Source organism: Theobroma umbraticum, unplaced genomic scaffold, assembly GCF_002168275.2.
Source record: "Theobroma umbraticum cultivar Fairchild unplaced genomic scaffold, ASM216827v3 scaffold_147.0, whole genome shotgun sequence".
Lineage (NCBI taxonomy): Eukaryota > Viridiplantae > Streptophyta > Magnoliopsida > Malvales > Malvaceae > Theobroma > Theobroma umbraticum.
The window spans coordinates 6,968,302-6,987,427 of record NW_018397259.1 but is presented as its reverse complement, the minus strand read 5'-3'; the positions used below and the strand labels follow the sequence as shown (position 1 = coordinate 6,987,427).

The 19,126-nt window shown below is 31.9% G+C and overlaps 3 protein-coding genes and 2 non-coding genes across 7 annotated transcripts; 3 read left to right on the top strand and 2 right to left on the bottom strand.

Moving 5' to 3' along the window:
* Positions 1–558: 558 nt before the first annotated feature.
* LOC110415389 (uncharacterized) lies at positions 559–2,974 on the bottom strand. 2 transcript variants are annotated; one of them, XM_021427031.1, is made up of 6 exons: positions 2,754–2,974; positions 2,619–2,661; positions 2,086–2,302; positions 1,278–1,569; positions 970–1,047; positions 559–843 (listed from the first exon to the last, which is right to left on the bottom strand). In XM_021427031.1, exons 3-6 carry the CDS (start codon positions 2,298–2,300, stop codon positions 793–795), a joined length of 636 nt encoding a protein of 211 aa, XP_021282706.1. In that variant the 5' UTR covers positions 2,301–2,302; positions 2,619–2,661; positions 2,754–2,974; the 3' UTR covers positions 559–792. The 2 variants fall into 2 exon arrangements, with proteins under 2 accessions (XP_021282706.1, XP_089639475.1); XM_089783349.1 differs by lacking the exons at positions 2,619–2,661; positions 2,754–2,974 and having other exon boundaries at positions 2,086–2,309.
* A 6,052-nt stretch (positions 2,975–9,026) lies between these two features.
* LOC110415523 (arabinogalactan protein 13-like) lies at positions 9,027–9,587 on the top strand. Its single transcript, XM_021427198.2, has one exon. The coding sequence runs from the start codon at positions 9,127–9,129 to the stop codon at positions 9,304–9,306; it is 180 nt and encodes a 59-aa protein (XP_021282873.1). The 5' UTR covers positions 9,027–9,126; the 3' UTR covers positions 9,307–9,587.
* A 2,148-nt stretch (positions 9,588–11,735) lies between these two features.
* On the top strand, positions 11,736–11,871 carry LOC149527277 (small nucleolar RNA U19). The gene has a single exon (XR_016351193.1). It is a non-coding gene; the product is annotated as a small nucleolar RNA U19 (small nucleolar RNA).
* A 112-nt stretch (positions 11,872–11,983) lies between these two features.
* On the top strand, positions 11,984–12,121 carry LOC149527276 (small nucleolar RNA snoR138). Its single transcript, XR_016351204.1, has one exon. It is a non-coding gene; the product is annotated as a small nucleolar RNA snoR138 (small nucleolar RNA).
* A 4,804-nt stretch (positions 12,122–16,925) lies between these two features.
* Positions 16,926–18,866, bottom strand: LOC110415006 (uncharacterized). Of its 2 annotated transcripts, none has more exons than XM_021426460.2 (2): positions 17,873–18,866; positions 16,926–17,366 (listed from the first exon to the last, which is right to left on the bottom strand). In XM_021426460.2, the coding sequence occupies exons 1-2, from the start codon at positions 18,620–18,622 to the stop codon at positions 17,334–17,336; spliced, it is 783 nt and encodes a 260-aa protein (XP_021282135.1). In that variant the 5' UTR covers positions 18,623–18,866; the 3' UTR covers positions 16,926–17,333. The 2 variants fall into 2 exon arrangements, with proteins under 2 accessions (XP_021282135.1, XP_021282134.1); XM_021426459.2 differs by having other exon boundaries at positions 16,926–17,421; positions 17,873–18,865.
* Between the last annotated feature and the right edge of the window lie 260 nt (positions 18,867–19,126).

Sequence of the window (19,126 nt, the reverse complement as noted above, 5' to 3'; positions counted from 1 at the left end):
CCAGGGCGTTTGGGAGCTAATAAAATGATTAAGGTTAGATTTAACATGGATCATCTGAATTGCTGATGCCAACCTTGTGTTACTTTTCCTTCTACAATAGTTTGAGCCTTTCGGTTGTTTCCAGAGCATTCAGATACTTAATTTGCTTTTGAAATGGATTCTGTTGCTCACTAATCAGGAAAGAATGCAGAATTTCCATCCAAATGCTCCTCCAGGGCACAAAATCTTGGGAAAATTTTCATATTTGGTTTCTCTAGGGAGAGAGGGTGTACTTGAATTCTTGTAAGGAGAATCCAACCAGAGCAGACACTGACAAATGCTACCCTCTAAAATCAACAGTACCATTGTCATATGGTTTTTGCCAGGCATAATGATCAGGCCAATCTAGCCATCGAATTTCACAATTTTTGACCATATGTACTATTTCATTTGACCACACGCATAACAGTAAGGACAAAGTCTAAATGGGATTTCAACGTGGTGCTCTTACCTCCATAGTTTGCCAAAATTATACAATTTGTTCAGGAAAAAAAGGTAGAAAGAAATGAGCCACATGCATTTGTCTGCAGTAAATTTTGGGAGTATGGGAATGAATTGAGAGGAAAGATGATTATTCTCATTTATAAAAATGAAATTTTTAACTTCTATACAACAAACCCTGCAGGGACTCCTTAACTTTTCTATACTTTTCTCTCCAAAACTCCAACAACCCCATTGACATCAAATGCAAAAATATTCCCCAAAATTCAGAAGAGAAAAAGCCTCTGCTGCTGCCATATATGGACATATCTCTCAATCTGAATCACTTTCCATACTCCCCATGGCCTTCAATCCTCTGGGTCTCTGCATAATGCCAAACCACATGATTAAAAAAAGAATTAACTACATCTGCAGAATATATTGAAAACTGCAAATCAAATCTCAAAAATTATTGTAGAAATCTAGAGGAAGAGAGACCCAATCATGTACCTTCTTAGAGCTCTTCTTTTCCCTAACTTCATACCTCTCTTGGCACATATCAGTCAACCATGCCCCAGGGCTCACCAGCTACCGACCACCAAAAGATGTCAATATTAGACCAAAAATGGAAAACAAAATTCAATGAAATCCACAACATCTAAATCATCATGTCTCAATCCTGCATCTCCAAAAAGAAACCAACCCAAAAACCAATTCAAGTATTTGATATCATCAATTTTCTTTTCCCCATCAAAAAGCAAAAACTACACATGCTTCAATTACTGAAAGATATGCATAAATCCAGCAATGTTACTTACAAGTAAGCTCCTTTGGATAATCTTGGCTCTCTTTTTAGGCCTTTGAGGGGGCTTACACCCTTTCATTGCCATAAAATCTTCCTCTTTCTCTTTGCTTGACAAAGTGATAAACAGCTTTGGCCACACTAGCCCTTTGTTATCCTCTCCATTATTACAATCTGCAACCTTCCCATTCTCATCCACCAAACCTACTGATGAGCCCCTTGTTGTGTAGAACCTATCCTCCTTCTCCGGTGACAAAGTTTTCCGGTGCTCCGTTGTACCTGACCGGAGCATAGCTGCCTCAGAATTCCTACAATAAAACATACCAAAAAAGAAGTAAATTTCGCAGTTCTACCAGTTTGCTTATACATTATAAAAATTTTACATGGGAATTTCTTAACACCGTGTTTGGTTGCAAAGGGACCAAAAAATGGTAACCATAAAACTAAAATAAAATAAAGCAGACAAATTCAAACTTCCCTTCTCTCTACTCCCAGCAACCAAACAGGGCTCATTTTATCGGAAATAAGAAATTCCTTAACCGCTGCTAGGTGGCTGAGACACGGAAATAGTCTTTTTCTTTCTTTTTTCTTTTTCTTTTTTTTTTGCCCCCCAAAATCCCATAGCCATCCACAGCTAATTAGGATAAAAAGTTAAACGAAATTCAATCTTTTCTCAGAAATCAAACAAAAGGGTAACAAAATATTTTTTAAAAAAATTGTAAATAACGAAGAAAATCTCATCTTTTCCCAAACCAACAAAAGGGGCCAAGAAAATTTCAGAATTTTTTTTTAAAAAAAATGCCCAAAAAAATTGATCTTCTTACCTAGTGAGACGATGATTGGGCTGAGAAAAAGGGGAGGATTCCTTGTCTAAAAGCCGAGAAGTGATTCTCCTACGAATTACAGCATTTGATTTATGAGAGATTTTTTGAGGATCTTTAACTCTCACACATCTTAGCCTCTTTCTATTCCCCCACTGTAAAAATAGCTCCGGCTCTATTGTTTTGCATGTTTTTTGGCCCCTCTCTTCTTTCTCCATCTCTGCCATCAACAACAACAAAACCAAATTAAATAAAAAAAAAAGCTTCCACTTTTTTTACCCAAAATAATCAAATTTGTAGAAAAGTGACAAAATTTTGAAAGACCCAAAATGGAATATTTGTTGAAAGAGGATTCAACAATAAATGGATTTATTATTTTTTCCCTTGGAGAAAACCCATTTGGGTGGTGGTTTATCCTGTGAAAATCACAGAACTGATGAAAACAAAGTTTGGGTTTTTGCTGTTTTTAAGTAAAAAGTGAGAGAAGAGTCATCAGAGGAGACAAGCTTTAAGGAGAGAGGAATTGGTTGCCAGACCTTAAAGATCTAAACAAATTACACTATAATCTTCAGAAAAGACCTGAAATTCCAAACAAAAGAGATGTTAATTACCAACTTCACAAAAAAAGTCTGGAATAACAAAAGAAGAAGAAGAAGAACAAGAAATCTTACAGTGGTATACTCTCATCCCAGATGGAAAACAAGAGTTGGAATTATTTTTTCCTAAATTATTGCTTCAGTTTCCCTGTTTTGTTTGTCAAATTGAGGAGTGCTCTCTTCTTGCACTTTCTCTGTTTCTCTTCAGTCTAATTCTATTCTGTCTCTTCTCTCCAACCTTGCTTTGTGAATTGTGAATCCTTTCTTTCTCTTCTCCCTCTGTTTATTATTTATCATCTTTCTCCCCCAGTCCTACCAATACTGAAAATAAAAATAAAAGTAGATTAATAGGGACCGTCAGATTTTGAATTTTATGGCTTGATGGCATGTCGGGTCCCACTTTAGTTGATTATCAATTTTCATTTTTTTTCTTCCATTATAGGTTATTATATTAAGCAAAAAGACAAAATTATTTGTATACAAATTGAGCGAGTTGGTTAACCAATCCAAAACCAACCTTGGGCTAAAAGCACCTTGACTCCCTTTGGGCTTTCCAAGACCTTACCGAAGACGGGCTTCAGTCCGGTCCTAAATATATTTATGGACAAAGGAATATTATAATAAGATGCTCTTTTTCCTAATAAAATAGAAAATAAATTAAATATTCAAATAAATCTCTAAATTATATTAAAAATTTTAATTTAATTCTTATCTTTTTATTTCACTTAAATAATTTTTAAAATTTTTATTTTTAATCAAATAAGTCTTTTTCATTAATTATTAACTAACTTTCGTTAGTTAATGATAGAATCAATAATTTTTTATGTCTCGTTATCTGTCACATAACATGTTGACATATTATCTTGATAATGTCAGTGTCACATGATGAATAATGTGACATAAAAAATTATTAACTCGAAATTGAATTTTATTTCTTTTTAAATGTCTAAAAATTATTGATTAAAAATTTAAAATAAAAAATTAAAAAAACTAATTGTGAAATATGTATATATATATATATACGGAACCCTTTATACTTTTGTGAAACGTATTTTTTGTATATCTTTGATTCTTTAGACTATAATTACTCGACATATTTTATATTGTTTTAGGTCGGCTGACACTAACAAAATATAATTAAAAAATTTGAACCTTTTTCCCATAACCTTTTGTTGTTTATAAGATATGGTGATCATCTTATCACCGTTATAAATAAAAACAAATTGAAGAAGCTTTACATTATAACCTAAAAGTTAACCTCTTTCTTTTTCCCTAATAAGGAACCAGCTATTTAATTATAATTTCTTGCAAATAAAAAAAATTATAATTTCCTTATGTAATATTTTTTAATCTTGGAGCTTAGCTTTTCCTAATATGAAGACAACCAAATAACCATTCACTCAGCTAAAACAACAATGACATTGTTCTTATCGGCCCTTCAAGCCTAGAGGAATTTCAAATCCTTCATAGTTTTGACTTTAGTTTAACTTCACAAATTTTCAATCAATTTAGTGCATCATTAATTAAGGAAAATTATCATTAAACAACGGGAAGAAATTTTTTTATATAAGTAAACTCATTAATATGAAAAAGGAATAATCTCTTTACAGCATGGAATTTACTGTTATAAAGTCAAAACACCAAATATTGCATCACAAAGGAATAAGCACAACCTCATCTAAAAAAGAACTTTACCAAAAAAACTCCTCAAAATTTCCTTCTTGTCTAGTAAAAAAAAAAATCTCATCATCAAGAAGTCAACCGGCATTTAAAAGAAAGCTCACAATCCTGTGTCATTACAGTAGAATCACTAATGTCCCGAAAAAGACACAAGCACAAAATATAAATTAAATATTATCGACTTTATGGTAAAAAATTGATGAGATGGTTCTTCTATAGAACTGCAGCTGATTCGCAATCTTATTGACATTTGGCAAAGTGTGAATTGTCTTTCAATTTAACAGTAAGATTATCGAGTTATGTATTGATATTTTTAATTGTACTCGTAAAGTTTAAAACTTCTGTCCATGGCGTATAAAAAAATAATCCGCTTATACGTAATTTTTTCTTTTTAATACATAGAATTTGGTTGGTAAGTGATGTAATGTTATTTGCCTTTAGCCTCCAAAAGGCACGCCACTATCCTTGATAGATAGATAGATATATATAAACAAGTGAGCCATTTAAGTCAAGTTCAAATAAAGAAAAAAGCTCCAAATATCGATCCTGATCCTCAGTTTCCCAGTCTGGTCCTTTCAGCCGCTACGTTTTCTTTTGCTTGCTTAATTTCAAAGCGTTTGAATTTGGAAGTGTGCTCTTGAAAGTTTGAAATTCTTCCTTAGAATTTAGTGTAAAAACAATCATTTCGTTTTAACAAGGAGCTACGCATCTTGGGAACCAGCTTCATCAAGTCAACTAGAGGCTAATGGAGAAGCGTATTATCTTGACTTCTCTCTCATTTCTTGGATGCTGCCTGAATCATTTGATTATGGTGAAAGACATATCTCTTAGCTGTGCTGTAATTTGTATTTTATATATATAGTTTTAACTACTTCTGTGTTCATTATCTAGGTTAGAGTAAATTTTGATTGGTTTTCAATTGGTGTTTTTATATTTTTTTAATTGTTTTGTAATGGTATGAAGATTTAGATTTGTATAGTTATTTTCTTCAACTATCATTTTTATGTTTTTTGAAAAAATTTATTATTTTAAGTCTGAAGATCTCATCCTTTTTGTAAGAATATTGGACTTCTGTCAAAAGAGGATGTCCGGATTCAATTTCTTCGCTATTTGTTTACCATTTGATTCTGTTTTTTGTAGTGTTTACTAATCCTACATAATATTCTTCAAACCATGTAAAAAATTTTATTATAATCTGGTGATTTTTCTATGAAATTGTAATATTCTTATAGGATTTAATCCTTTCACTTTTATAGGTTTCTAAATAATTTTTTCTTTTTTGTTTATTTTTCTCAAAGTAAAAATGCTTTCTACACCATTCTTTATTGATTTTAAACTCTTTTTCTAGTACCAAAATTTTAGAATTTTTTTCATCAATTATAATTATGTTTGAATTATTGGTCATTGACGAATATGTTGAAGACATATTAAGTGAATTGGTTAAGTTAGATTTTTGCTTATTATATATTGTTTGAGGTATATTCGAAGAATTATCTATCTCTTATAAATTCGTCCTAACGGTGGATGGTATTAAAGAAAATGGAGCTCTAATTGTCTTAAAGTTCGTTTTATGAGTTGTTATAGATCCAACATTATCCAAGACAGCTGTCTTAAATAAAAAAGTTCGTCAAATTTTTACAAGTAAAATTAAATACAAGTACACTACTTACCTAACCAAAAAATGAATAAAAATACAAAAAAAAATTATAACAGAATTGCTTCTATCTATCAACTCTAATAAAGAAGATCAACAAGAATGTAAGATTTCTGAGTCATCCGACAAAACTACTTGCTTGAATCAAGATAAAGACAATGCGCTACTAAAAAGGAGTAAGAAGTAAAACAAAAAGGTAAAATATATAAGCAAGATTATCTTCTATGATGAGCTAAGCTAAGCCTGCGGGCAGCTATGTTTCCCTCTTGTCTAATGAAGGCAAGACACACACAGGCACTCCTAAGTTACTAACTCGTTTAAAGTACATTTAGAATGATTTTCCGATCAAAACCTTCTCTCTTCTTTTATCTTTTTTGTTTTTGTTTTTTACAGTCTGTTTTCAAATTTCATTTTATTTTTCATTACTTAACATAAGTTCAAGTAGAGTCAGAACATAAAATATAATATCGAATTAGTTCGGATTCCATTCCAAATTGATTTAGATCACTTAATAAAAAACATGGAAGCAAATTCATTACATATTTTGACAAAATTTCAAAACAAAATCGTCTCATTTTCTCTGATTACGATCATCTTTCTTACATAAAATTGAGAGTTAAAATTCAAATTCGAAATTTGAATCTATTCTCCTTAACAATTTCTCAAATATATCAAAGTAATGAAAAGATGGAAGCATGAGAAAATTAAAAAGTTGGAGATATGTGGACCGTTGCACTGGCAATGATAAGATGAACATAAGGCAGTCTAATTCAAAGAGCAGGGGATCCATGCCATTGGTTATTTTCCCAATACCATAATTGCAACTCAAAAAGAGTGCTTAAACTTGTCTGAAGTTAATAATTAAAAGGATGATGCTACTCCCAAGTTGTTGCTAACAACCAAGCCTTAATGAAGATTGGGTCGTTAGACAGCACTGTTCAACACCTTAATATCATTTTCAATGACTTTTATCTTTATTTCCGTTCTGTTTGGTGGCAGCTTCTGCCTGCATTCGAAAAGCAGAGGGGGATATGAGATAATATGATTGGATTGCTTGCTTACAATGGAAGAGAAAGGAGGGCAATTGCATCCATACATTGCATGCTTTCTTCCATCAAAGAGTGGAAGGACAATAATTTAATATGATAACTTATCATACATCTTTTTGTAATTGCACTTTTGTTTGTACAGCAAAAATAGAACTAAGTAACTCCTCTCATTTCAATACAATCAAATAAGTAAATTGGATAGTAGAGATATTCAATATGCAATCCTTTTTTTTTACAGGAAAATGAGAGGGAGAAAAAAAAATTCAAAGGCAACTCATTTAATAGAAAAATACTTTAATCGATTATTAAGTTAAATATTCAAATGTTAAAAGTCATGGTTTGTCTACCAATGACAAAACTAAACTTTTTAATCTTTCTTTTTCAACTTAATTATCAAAATAAGATTATCAAAAACAAATAAGTAATTCGATGAAAGGGGATTATCTTCCTATACGTTATTCTTTGAATTATAACGAAATTTGTATTCGAATAGGATTGAGACAGCCTGCTACATATGGCAATGGGATACAATGACAAACATATTGGATGTGAAAAAAAATGATGATTAATTAACACTCTGGTGGGGTGACTTCAACTAACAAACTCATACCACATGACATAGTTCAATGAATTTTTCAGTTGAAGTGTAAATTAAGCCACAATCATGTGACAGCAACAATCAAAATCAGAGAAAAAAAATACTTCATTAATTACAAAAAGTAGGATGCAAATGGGTCTTTACACACTTTTTTTTTTTTAAAAAAAAAAAAACTAACTCTCCATGTTTTATTTGCTTCATATGAATTTTGTGGATGTGAATTGTGGAAAGAAGGAGATGGTGGCTTTGGAGAAACTTTAAAAATAAATAAATAAAAAATGAGCAAGATTTTTGTGACCTTAGACAATGAAATGGGGTGATATGCATCGCTCTAAAACCATTGCTCGTGAACCATATTGTCCTATTGTTACCCCAAAAAAAAAAGATCTAGTGATGAAATTGCGAATGTGAGGTTGAAATGTAGATAGCAACTTAGAGGTTCTAATTTTGAGCCTCTTGATTGGTTAATATAAATTGCATTAACGTCTCGTTTATAAGTTTTATATATCTCAAAAGATAACATTATTTAAAATTTATAAAAATCATGTCTCCACAGTAGATATATAAACTTTATATGGTATGATGAATATTAATTTTGTCCAACGGATTAATCACCTTATATATCTCGACCTTTCTCTTTCACTAAAAAAAAAAATTACGAACAATTATGTACCTTACCTTTAATTATCACAATTGATAAGGGGAAAATAGTTTTTATTTGTATTAAAAAATGGTTATAAGTAATCAAATGCCCATCCTTTCAAAAAGTCATTGATAATTGGGGGCAGGTGATGTGATAATTGGTGAATGCCAGTGAATCAAAGGGTCCCAACAGCTAACACACCACCCTTCATCTCCAACAAAAGGAATTCAAAATTTTGAACTTCAATAATTATTAATAAAAAAACCGACACACCAAAATATCTTCTCCTAAACCAAAATCTCATAAAATAGTCTTTTTATTGTTATTTAATCTCAACGAATCCCAAGATTGCCATCGGAAAATTGAACTCAAACCACAGAACATGATTTCGTATGGGGTTAAAATAGTCTTTTTGAAAGACTCCAAAAGTAGTTCTTTTTTCAAAATGAAAGTTTCTATAGAACTTAGCTGCCCAGACTGCCCAAACAAAAGTGGTAGTTAAAGGAAAAGGTTCCCTCCAAAGAATGGCCACAAAAAACCGTTGGCGACAGCTGTATGGCACCTAAAGGTTAAAGCCACCCTGTCCCAACAAACGGGCAGCCCCAAATTGGAAACCCTGTGCATGTGGTTGATGCAACGGTCACCTTGGGCAACTTGCCCGTAACGCCCCTAAATTTTCTCTTGCCCCCATCACCTATATAAATCCCATTTTATGCCACCCCACTATTCCTTGTCCCAATTTGCTTAGCAACATTTCACCTTCCTCCTCCTCCTCCACACGTTCAATCCCCTCCCCTTGCAACAAAATCTTCCTAACGTCAACAATGGAGGCATTCAGGATGAGACTATTTTTGGCCGTGGTGGTCGTGTTGATGGCCGTGTCCGCGGTCCAAAACGTTGCGGCAGCTGATGCCCCGGCCCCTAGCCCTACCTCAGACGCTACCACTTTCGTGCCCACCGTGTTTGCTTCCCTCGTTGCTCTTGCATTTGGAGTTCTGTTCTAAAATGGTGGTGTTGCTGAGTTACAAAATTTAATTTCTGATCTTCAAAATTGGGGTTTATATAAGTTCTCTTCTTCGATTCTTTTTCTCCAAAGGGCATAGACAACTTTTTGTTAGTGCATTATGTGGCAGGATTGCGATTCGAAAGAGAAGAAAGCTTGGGGGGTTTTTTGGGTTGGGATTCTGCTTTCTACATATATTCTTTTTTTCCTTGTGACTACTGGTCATTGTATTCATATTTTTCTATATTGTTTCCATTTTTAATGTATAATTAATTGATGTGATTTGCTTGTTGGTGACCTAATTAATTATTTGTTTGTTCATAATTTCACTTTATTCTCATTTATCCCTTTCCCTTCGGGAAGGTTGTTAACGTGGTTCCCCTATCACAGCCAAACATTTTCCATGAAGAGAAGTACCATCACTTTCTTTTGTTTACTCAAATCATTTCACAGTTTTGTTCTTGCAATTAAAACTTGAATTTACAAACATAATGGGGAAATTGATTGTGATCCATCACTTTCTTGCAAGAGAAAAAGGATTACAAAACCCGTTGAACTTTTTATATTTATAAGAAAATAAATAAATCTTTTTGTAACTATATAATAATAAATATTTAAGTATTTGATTTATTAATTAGTATATAATTATTTAATTTTTAAAAAAATAATAATAAAATCTATTTTAATCAATATGTAAATGCCCTGTTTTACAATGAGCTGGTGTTAATTTTATTTTTTAATTATATATTTCTTTTGGTCTTGCATGTATTTGTGCGGGCCTCAACACTTTAGCTTGTATTATTAAAAGTATTAGGATAATCTATATAATATATAAATAAGGTTATTATATAATAAATGCAAGTATTAAAAACTTTATTTTTTTAATAAATTAATATTAAATGTTAAATAACTAAATTTAGTCTCATATTCTATTAAGTTTAACTAAAATGATAAGAAACAAAAAATTCATATAATATTATGATATTAAATTCAATATTTTCCTTATTCTATCATTTAATGAATCCAAAAGAAATAAGTATTAAAGAGTCATTGTAGAATTTTTTTTTTTCCTTGAGTGTCTACACATGAATGCTAACAATAAATACTAAAAGTTATGTGTTGTGAGACTTATAAATAAACAATATAGTTTTGGGTTTTTGATTACATGATTTCAAATGTGAAGCCTTCGTGAATAATTCATTTATTTATTTTTATATTAATAAGAAATTATTATAATATTGATATCTCTGTTTTTTACATTTCATTAATTAATGATTTGAAAATGAACTTTGGAAATGATAAAAATAAGTCAATTAATTTTTCATATTCTACTGACCACTTAATTTAATTAGAATGGTATAACAAAGGAAGAATTTTATTGATTTCAATCCTTTTATATTTTATCAATTAATGATTTAAAAAATTAGTTTTTGTTCAATATAATTAAGTTTCGCACCTAATTTTACTACTAGTATAACATTGTTATAAAAGTAATTTAACTACTTTAATTTAATAATTTATCTAAAATTTTAAGTTTAGACCAAAAAGCCTAAAACGTTCATAATAATATAAGAGATAAATGTTTATGATTTTATTATTTATTATTTTAATATCACTCCTAATAATCCATATTATATCAAATTGGCATAATATACAAAAAACCTTTAAACCATTCAAGAAAATTTAAATACGCTCTTATATTTTTATTGTGTTCAATCAAAATTTTATTTTACATAAAATAAATTTTTATATTCTTTATTTTTAGTCAAATAAACTTTTATAATTAATAATTGACTTACTTGAAATATCATTTGTTATTTTATATTGCTTTACGCTAAAGTGATATAAAATATCATAATTGATTATAATGTGGTATACTAACATATCATAATTGATAATGACATGATACATTAATTTAACATGATAATATAATCATATGATATTTTTTATTTTTCACATCAATTCTATTTGGATATAAAATAATAAGTAATATTTTAAATAATAATAATAAAGTATCAAGAATTAATAATAAGAACTTATTTGATTTAAAATAAATATATAAAAATTTAAATGAATGTAAAATTTTTATTTAAATATTTTAAATAATTTAAAAACTTATAAACGTTATGCTTATAAAATTAACATTTCCTTTGTTAATAAAGGCTTTTCAAAACCCAAACAGAGCCCCTCTGAGGATGCTTTTGTAATTTCCAAAACCATCTCTATAAGTCTAGCAGTAAACCCTAGCGCTCAACCATCTTAAAATCCTAGCCATGGTCACCCCGGTACCGGATCTTCTCTTCTCTCGCAATCTACAGTCCCTTTTTTTTTTTGTCTGTTTTCGAATTAATGCTCGTCTTCTTCTTCTTGTTGTTGCTGGTTTAATATTTGCCTCTTGGAGTAGCCATGTGAATGAAATCGAAGTTTCACATTTGGCTTAGTTAGGAGGCAGAAATCAATTCAAAAACCAAAGATATCGTTCAGATATTTTTGGCCTCAGGCCTTTTGAGGGGACTCTTTTCTTTTCATTCTTCATCAATTGTTCCCCAAGCAGCCTTGGACATTGTTGTTCCCTTTTCCAATTTCCCATGTTCTTCCTTTTATTCGGAGTAAAAATTAATTAATTAGCTTTTTGTCATGTCTTCTTTTTTTTTTTTGTGAATTTATGGAATAGAAATAATGCCTCCAGAATAACCAGAAGGTTAGATTATGATCCGACGCCGTCTGGTTCAGACAGAGGCTTAGAGCAATTCGAATCCGTTTGAGGGTAAGGGACGATATTCCTCCGTTCCTTTCCTAGATGTCTTCGTATATTTCCCTTTTTAACCCCCTTTCATTTCTTCTTAGTAACTTTTTGTCATAATAATTAAGTATAATTTTCAACTAATCAAAAAAACTTGACTGAATTTATCTTTTTATTGTGTTTAATCAGATTTTGAAATGACATGTGAACATGATGTATGGATTTTTCATTTCTTATGCCATAGATGATATTTTAATTAATGAAATTTTATAATTATAAAAATTTATTTCATTAAAAATAAAAATTTGATTGGGTTTGACTGAAAGTAGAATTTTTAGACTTCACAGGCACACATATATTATTTAACTTAATAAGTTAAACTAATTATTAAACAAGGATATAATTCAAATTTATAAACAGGAGTATTATGCCTTGTTTTGGTTTGCATAAATAAAACAACCAAATTAGACTACATTATTTCCTTGTTTAGCCAATTGACCGGCTGTGCACATAACAGCGCTAATAAAAACTATCTGAAATCGAAAATAAATATCCAAATTAGACTGAACACAAGTTTCTCACTGTCAAAAGTAAAATCAACCCCTCTGACTTAGCCACAATTGAAAATTAAGCATTATTATCTACTGAAAAATGGTATATTGGGTTGCTGCCAACACTGCCAGTGGGGCTTTTGGGTCCAAGTCCGAGCCTATACTTGTATTGATAAAATGATTTACTTGTAAGTAATCTAAACATAATTACAATTTAGAAGCATTAACTTTAAAAGAAAAAAAAAAGAAAAGAGATTGATAAGAAAAAAAGGCTTTAGGCTGTTCTACAATTTAGAATATTGTCTGTTTCTCTGGCTTTGCTTCTTCTCACTGCTTGGCTTTTGCTCCTTGGCATCGCTTGTCTTTTGCTCTCAATGATCATCTTCTTCTTCCTTGCAAAGTATTTTATAAGCCCTTCCAGCACCATCGCAGTTAGCTTGCTTGGCTGCTGGCTTTCATCATCAGTCCCTACTTCACTCTCCTTCTTCAGCTTCTCCCACGAACCACCATCATCAAGTTTGTCTTTTAAGTTTCTCAACCTCTTTAAGAACTCAAGGTCAATGGCAGATTTGTTGATGAAGAAACAATGAAAGAAACAGTTGCTTAGTATGAGTACATGGGGTCTTTGATTAATTCCTAATTCTAACTGGAATCAAATTACCCCCTAGATTAGCTTGATAAACAAAGCAAATCAGTCTGACCATGTATTGATTTTACCAAGTTAATTGGGTTGAAGGGATGAAGTACAAGTATACCAATGCACTAAAACATTTCATCCAGTAAGCATAATCTTCCTTCAAGTACACTTACTCATGGCTATCTTGTTTTTTTCTTCCAGGAAGCAAGTAATGTGATGCATAATGTACCAATCTAAATATTTCTAGTGGTTTTTTGTTTCAACATTGTTTGTATAGACAGACATGAAGGAAAGCCTTGAGATAAACCGGATGGTGTAAAACGGCACCGTTGCAAATGATAATTAATAGATAAAAATTAAATTTTAGTATTTTATTGAAGGGGAGTTTTTAAAAGATATTTGTGAGAATAGAAATTATTATTTTTATACAAAAAAAGTCATTGCAAATGTCAAATAAACTAAATTTTGTTCATAGTTTGTTCATTCATGCTTTATATTTTGGATATCACTAATAAATTTGAAATTAACAAATTAATTAATTGAATCAATCTCTCATTGTTGCAAGAGTAGAATTTGTCTATTGATGATAAATGAAATATATATATATATATATTTCATATGCGTTTCTACGTTTTTATAAATAGAATTTGGACGGAGATAGGATTCCAATTGAATTCTATAAATAATTAAGAGATACAAGCATTTATATTTGTATCCAATTTTCAGGTAATATGTTTTATCGTACAAAACTAAATGGAAACAAGTACCTAAAATTTTAGTAACACATAGACAATATTTCAATAATTTAGGTTATTAAAATCAAATAAAATGCTAGTAAAAAATGTATTTGGGGATGTTAAAGATGAATCTGAAATTTAAGTAACTCATAGGTAATATATCAGTAAAATTCTTTCAAAAAAAATATATCAGCAATTATTTAAATTATTGAAATGACAGATGATTATTGAAAGAGTACTTACAAAGTTAAAAGAGTATATAAAATTTTAGTGATTTGTATAGAATAATTTAGTAATTTAGATTTTTAAAATCACATAAAATGTTATTGAAAAAGTATTCAAATACTATTTAACCTTTCGATAACATATATATATATATTTATATATATATTTGATAACTAAAGGAGAAGGATTCGGATCTTACTTTTTAAGAAAGAAGATCATATATCAATTAATGAACTAAATTATTAAAATGACATATATATATGTATAAAATAAAACTTTAACATATTAAACCATATTAACAAGTTTTGAAAATATATTTAAAAAGTTAAAAATATCAAATATGAGGTAAAGTAAATAGATTAAATGTGAAAAGATACTCGAAACCATCTAAAAGAGTAATTAATTATTTTATTTTTTGGAATTTATGTAATCTATCATTTTTTTAAAACAATAAAAATAATACATTTATGTTAAAATAACGCATAAAAATAAAATTATCATAATATCTTTAAATAAAATTGAAACACTGTCACTAAGAAGATCTCTGAAAAACATGATTTAATATTAAATCATGATTAAAAAATAACTAGTAATAATCATGATTAAATCATGGTTGAGGATCATGATAATATTCATGAGGCTAGGAAATGAAATAATGACAATGGTCAGTGGTTTATCCCAAAAACCCAACATGGAAAGACAATGAAAATCTCATTTGATTAAAGCCAATTTAACATGCTGGATTTTAATCAAGGTGTGCTTCACTGCAGTTGGGAAGCCTTGCAACAATTGTCACCTTCCCCAAATGTCATAATTTTCGTCCACACCATAAACTTTTAATTGCCTGTCATAAAATTAAATGGTAACAAGTCTCAGATCTCTAATTTTATGGGTTAATGGGCTCTCTTCTTGCTAATGAACCAACCAGCATGAGGTGAAAACAGAAAGAAAAACAGCCCAATATCACATAGTTCAGCTATTCACACCTCAAATTCTCAATTCTTGCAACCAACTGGCTTTGCCCTCAAACCCCAGCCTTCTCTTCCTGTCCCCTGGAGATGTTCAATGATTTATAAAGCAAAATGATTGAAAGTCAGGAGAGAGAGAGGATATTGCAATCTAGCATGAGTAGGTATGTGTTTTTTCAAAGCCCGAAGAAACTAACTTAAAACCATATATAATATGTTGCAGGCAACTAATCTTGTCAATTGGACTGAATGATTCCAAGTTCTAACCAGTTGACATGATTACATTATGTAATATCTTAATTTGTTATAAGAAAACAATGGAAGAGCAACACTTTTCCAGTTTCCACTGCCCATTTTCTTTTAAGTAAGATGAATTCATTTCTATGATTTAAATGATACATGCTGGATATTTTACAACCATTTAATGCCTTTTTTTGCCCTTTCTGAACTCTTTCACTGGACAAAGTCAAATCAATTGAATTTGTAATGTAACCAACGTGCAACGTCAAATCCTGCCAGAAAGAAGAAACCTTCGTGTGCTCTATGCAACTTGAGAGAGCGTCCCTGTGGCCCTGCCATGTTACCGACCTGGAAAAAGCTGTGTCTGATCATTTCTTTTCTTTTATGTTTGTTATCCCATCAATTTATTTCTTCTCTTCTTTCAGCCAAGTGCACTAAGTAAGCAGACGTAAAGGTCGAAAACCAGATACGGTTGGTTCATGTACATAGCCATAATACTAATCAAAGTTGGACAAACAGTGTATATTCCAAATGGACCAGGATGCTTGTCATCTATTTGATAGCCCGAACCAAAAGCAGTAACATTCACATGGGGAACTCGAGAAATGAAGATTCCAATCCAAAACAAAACAGTTTTGCATATTCTGAATCTTTTTTTGGTTTGGAGCTATTGACCGGTTCTATGCAATTTGCCTTTGCCTACACATGGCAAACCCAACGTACCAACTTGCATTCTAAGCAGGTTCTTCTGGGGAAATACACGGAACCCAACGCATGCATCCAAGTGAGCAGTCACATCAGCAGTTTCTAGTAAACCCCATGTGTCCCCAGTTTTGCTTCTTTTTGATAATTATGCAGAATATACATCATTCAATTTGTGACCAATGTGGGACATGACCCAATAAATCTATTTTGTTGGGATGGTTTGGCTGTTCAATCAAGTCCATTTCTTTTCCTTTCATGGCCTGTTAAAATATCTTCATGGAATTGAACTTGAGAAAAACATAGTTTTCGTCATCTGACAGCTAATTGGGTCTGATCCATTTTGGCCTGCATGATGATTAAAACCACCTAAAGGAGATATTTTAATAGGAAATATTGTCTTGTTATGCTATCAAATCATGAAAAAATATGGACTTGTGGATTAAGTTATTATGCCATTGAGGATAAGTATTCTTGAAGACTAAAACTCCACCAACCTGTCTATATACATAACAGATTGACTATTAGTTTGATGTTATGTGTATGAGCCGCCTCAAATAAATAAAAATGATACATAGAGCAGAAACTACCATCCATAAGATACTCCTTGCATGACTTTTTCCAATTGTCAGCAATAAGCAAATTCTTGACCTTTGAATACCCTTCTATGCCATTCCATTTCTTTGTTTCTTTGTTGCATTTGTTTCCTTCCAAGTCACAAAAACCAATTATGAAGGAGGTTCGGTCATGGCACAATTCTTGGCAGAAACAATACAAGGAAGAAATCTAAATGGACAGCTTGCAAATAGTAATAATAATAATAATAATAATAATAATCTTGGTAGATTTATATTATCATGACAACTGCTGCCCTCATTTTGATTCCTTTGATCATACTTTAGCAAGTGCTAGAATTTGTAGACATTTCACTAAGGTCACTCCCACTAATTCAAATTATTCGAAGCATGCCAGCATATCTATTAAGTGACTAAATATAGACACAGCAATATAGAAATTCAGGAGTACAAACAGGATTCAGAAACTATACAATAAGGATCCATATCACCCTTCATATATGTACAAAAACAGAGACCCTATATGCATCTCGTAGAAACTGGCATAGCAAATCCATCACACTTCACAATCAGTTGATCAAGCAGGTGAAGGGGTCCGGGATTCTCTACAAAGGCAGTGCTTCAGAGACCATCATAGTAACCACCATAGGTTATGCGAGCTCTGGTGATTGGAACTCCTCTAGCTGCAGAAATTGCTTCATTAAGTTTGGTTACACGCTGAACCACTTGCTTCATCCTCTACAATCACAATAATTTACTTAAGCTAATGGGGGCCAAAATTTGCTCACACCCTTGTAGTACTTTTGATGCACTGTAATTTTGCAAGAAGTTGTGTTGCTTTTAAATTTGGACTCCTAAATTAATAGAATGTGTATCCTTTCCAGTCATTGTTTGCAGTGTAGCTAGGAATAGTGGAGACAAAAGTATCTATCTCTAATGTTCACATCAACATGTTTAATTTCAAAAATATCTTAGATCAGTTAAAACTGAAAATTTACTAAGATTCCCAACACAAATCATTGAAATGCTCTCTCCTTTTGTTATTCACTTGCTTGATCATGGCCTCGTTTTCTGAGTATGCAATGAATTTTTTACCAGGATCACCAGAAAGAATGATGACACAAACCAAAAAATTGATAAAATTGTGCATAACATCCAGAATTTTCAAGAATTGTAAGAAATTTCATACCTTGTCATCAGCGTAACGCTGGAACAACAGCTTCTGGTTCTGCTGTTGTTGTCTGTGTCTTTGTTGACTTCCCAGTATGATGATACAAAAGGTAGCAGCAGCAACACCGAAAGAGCAGATGGCTCCAATACCAGTTAAGCTCCATTTCCATAAATTAAGGCCGCCAGAATTCTCCTCCCAGGTGACGTCTTCGTTCTCAACTCTCTTTTCCACCAAATCTTTCCTTCTTGGGGAACTCTTATTCTCCAAAACCTCACTTTTGTCGTCAAAATTAAACGTACCTGCAGAATCAATTTGAGGAATAACTCCCCTAGTAGTGGACTTTGGTGAGTCCATCTTTTGGGTCATGTCGACAGATTCATTGTAAGTTGGTTTCCTAAAGGAAACTTGTGTCTTCACTTCTTTATCAGCTTCAACTGATCCAATATCAGGTTCTTTGATCTTCTCGGGGATCATGGATGGGGTAGAAGAGACACCAATAGGTACCCATGTGGTAGTTTCCTCCCCCAGCGCATTTTCTGGAGCCTTCAAGATTCTTGGCTCCAATGGAAATGAAACTGGAACAACCTGTTTAGGTACCCTCCTCGAATTTCCTGCTGGCGGACGCTGTTCCATGTCGAAGTAGTCTGTCAGGAAAACAAGTTTTGTGTCAGAACTTCTTTTTCCTCCATGGACCTTTTTCTCACCATCCTGATTGGTATCCCGGAATCCATTATCAGGCAGGAAAACCCACTCATGATCCATATCCATTTCCTGGAGTATTAGGAAATGGAATCTGACCGAATGGGGTGTTAGTATAGGAACTGGGGTAAAGAGTGGGAGGCCTTTGAATTTGATGGGGGAAGGCGTTGAAGTGTTAGATCAAATAAGATGGCTTTACGTGGAGCTTTGCGTGGAATTTTCACTAATGAGAGCAAAGGCCACCACCACAATGGTGTCCTCTTGCTCTTTGGAGCGAAAGATTGAACCTATCAGCGAGAAAAAAATGACAGCGTTAAGTGTGCTTATCCTCCTAAGAGGATGACAAGTGGACGGTGGTCCAAGGGACCCACCAAGAGAATGCCTTCTCTTTTAGGGGTTTCTGGATTTTTTTTTCCATTTCTTTAATTGTGGGTGGGTAAAGTTTGATTACAATACCAATACTTTCGTTAAATATAAGCCAGCAGTCCAACTCCACGTCTTCAAAATCAATATTGATGCTGTTCTTTTGGCCTCTTCCTCAAGCTTATGGATCAAAAGGGCGACTTGGTTTTC

Coding starts and splice junctions, on each gene's coding strand:
- LOC110415389 (XM_089783349.1), bottom strand. CDS start 2,309: ATGGCAGAGATGGAGAAAGAAGAGAGGGGCCAAAAAACATGCAAAACA. Junction 1,048..1,277: donor TTATCCAAAGGAGCTTACTT/GTAAGTAACATT, acceptor GGTGGTCGGTAG/CTGGTGAGCCCTGGGGCATG. Junction 844..969: donor AAAAGAAGAGCTCTAAGAAG/GTACATGATTGG, acceptor GGCATTATGCAG/AGACCCAGAGGATTGAAGGC.
- LOC110415523 (XM_021427198.2), top strand. CDS start 9,127: ATGGAGGCATTCAGGATGAGACTATTTTTGGCCGTGGTGGTCGTGTTG.
- LOC110415006 (XM_021426459.2), bottom strand. CDS start 18,622: ATGGATATGGATCATGAGTGGGTTTTCCTGCCTGATAATGGATTCCGG. Junction 17,422..17,872: donor AGCGTTACGCTGATGACAAG/GTATGAAATTTC, acceptor TTGTGATTGTAG/AGGATGAAGCAAGTGGTTCA.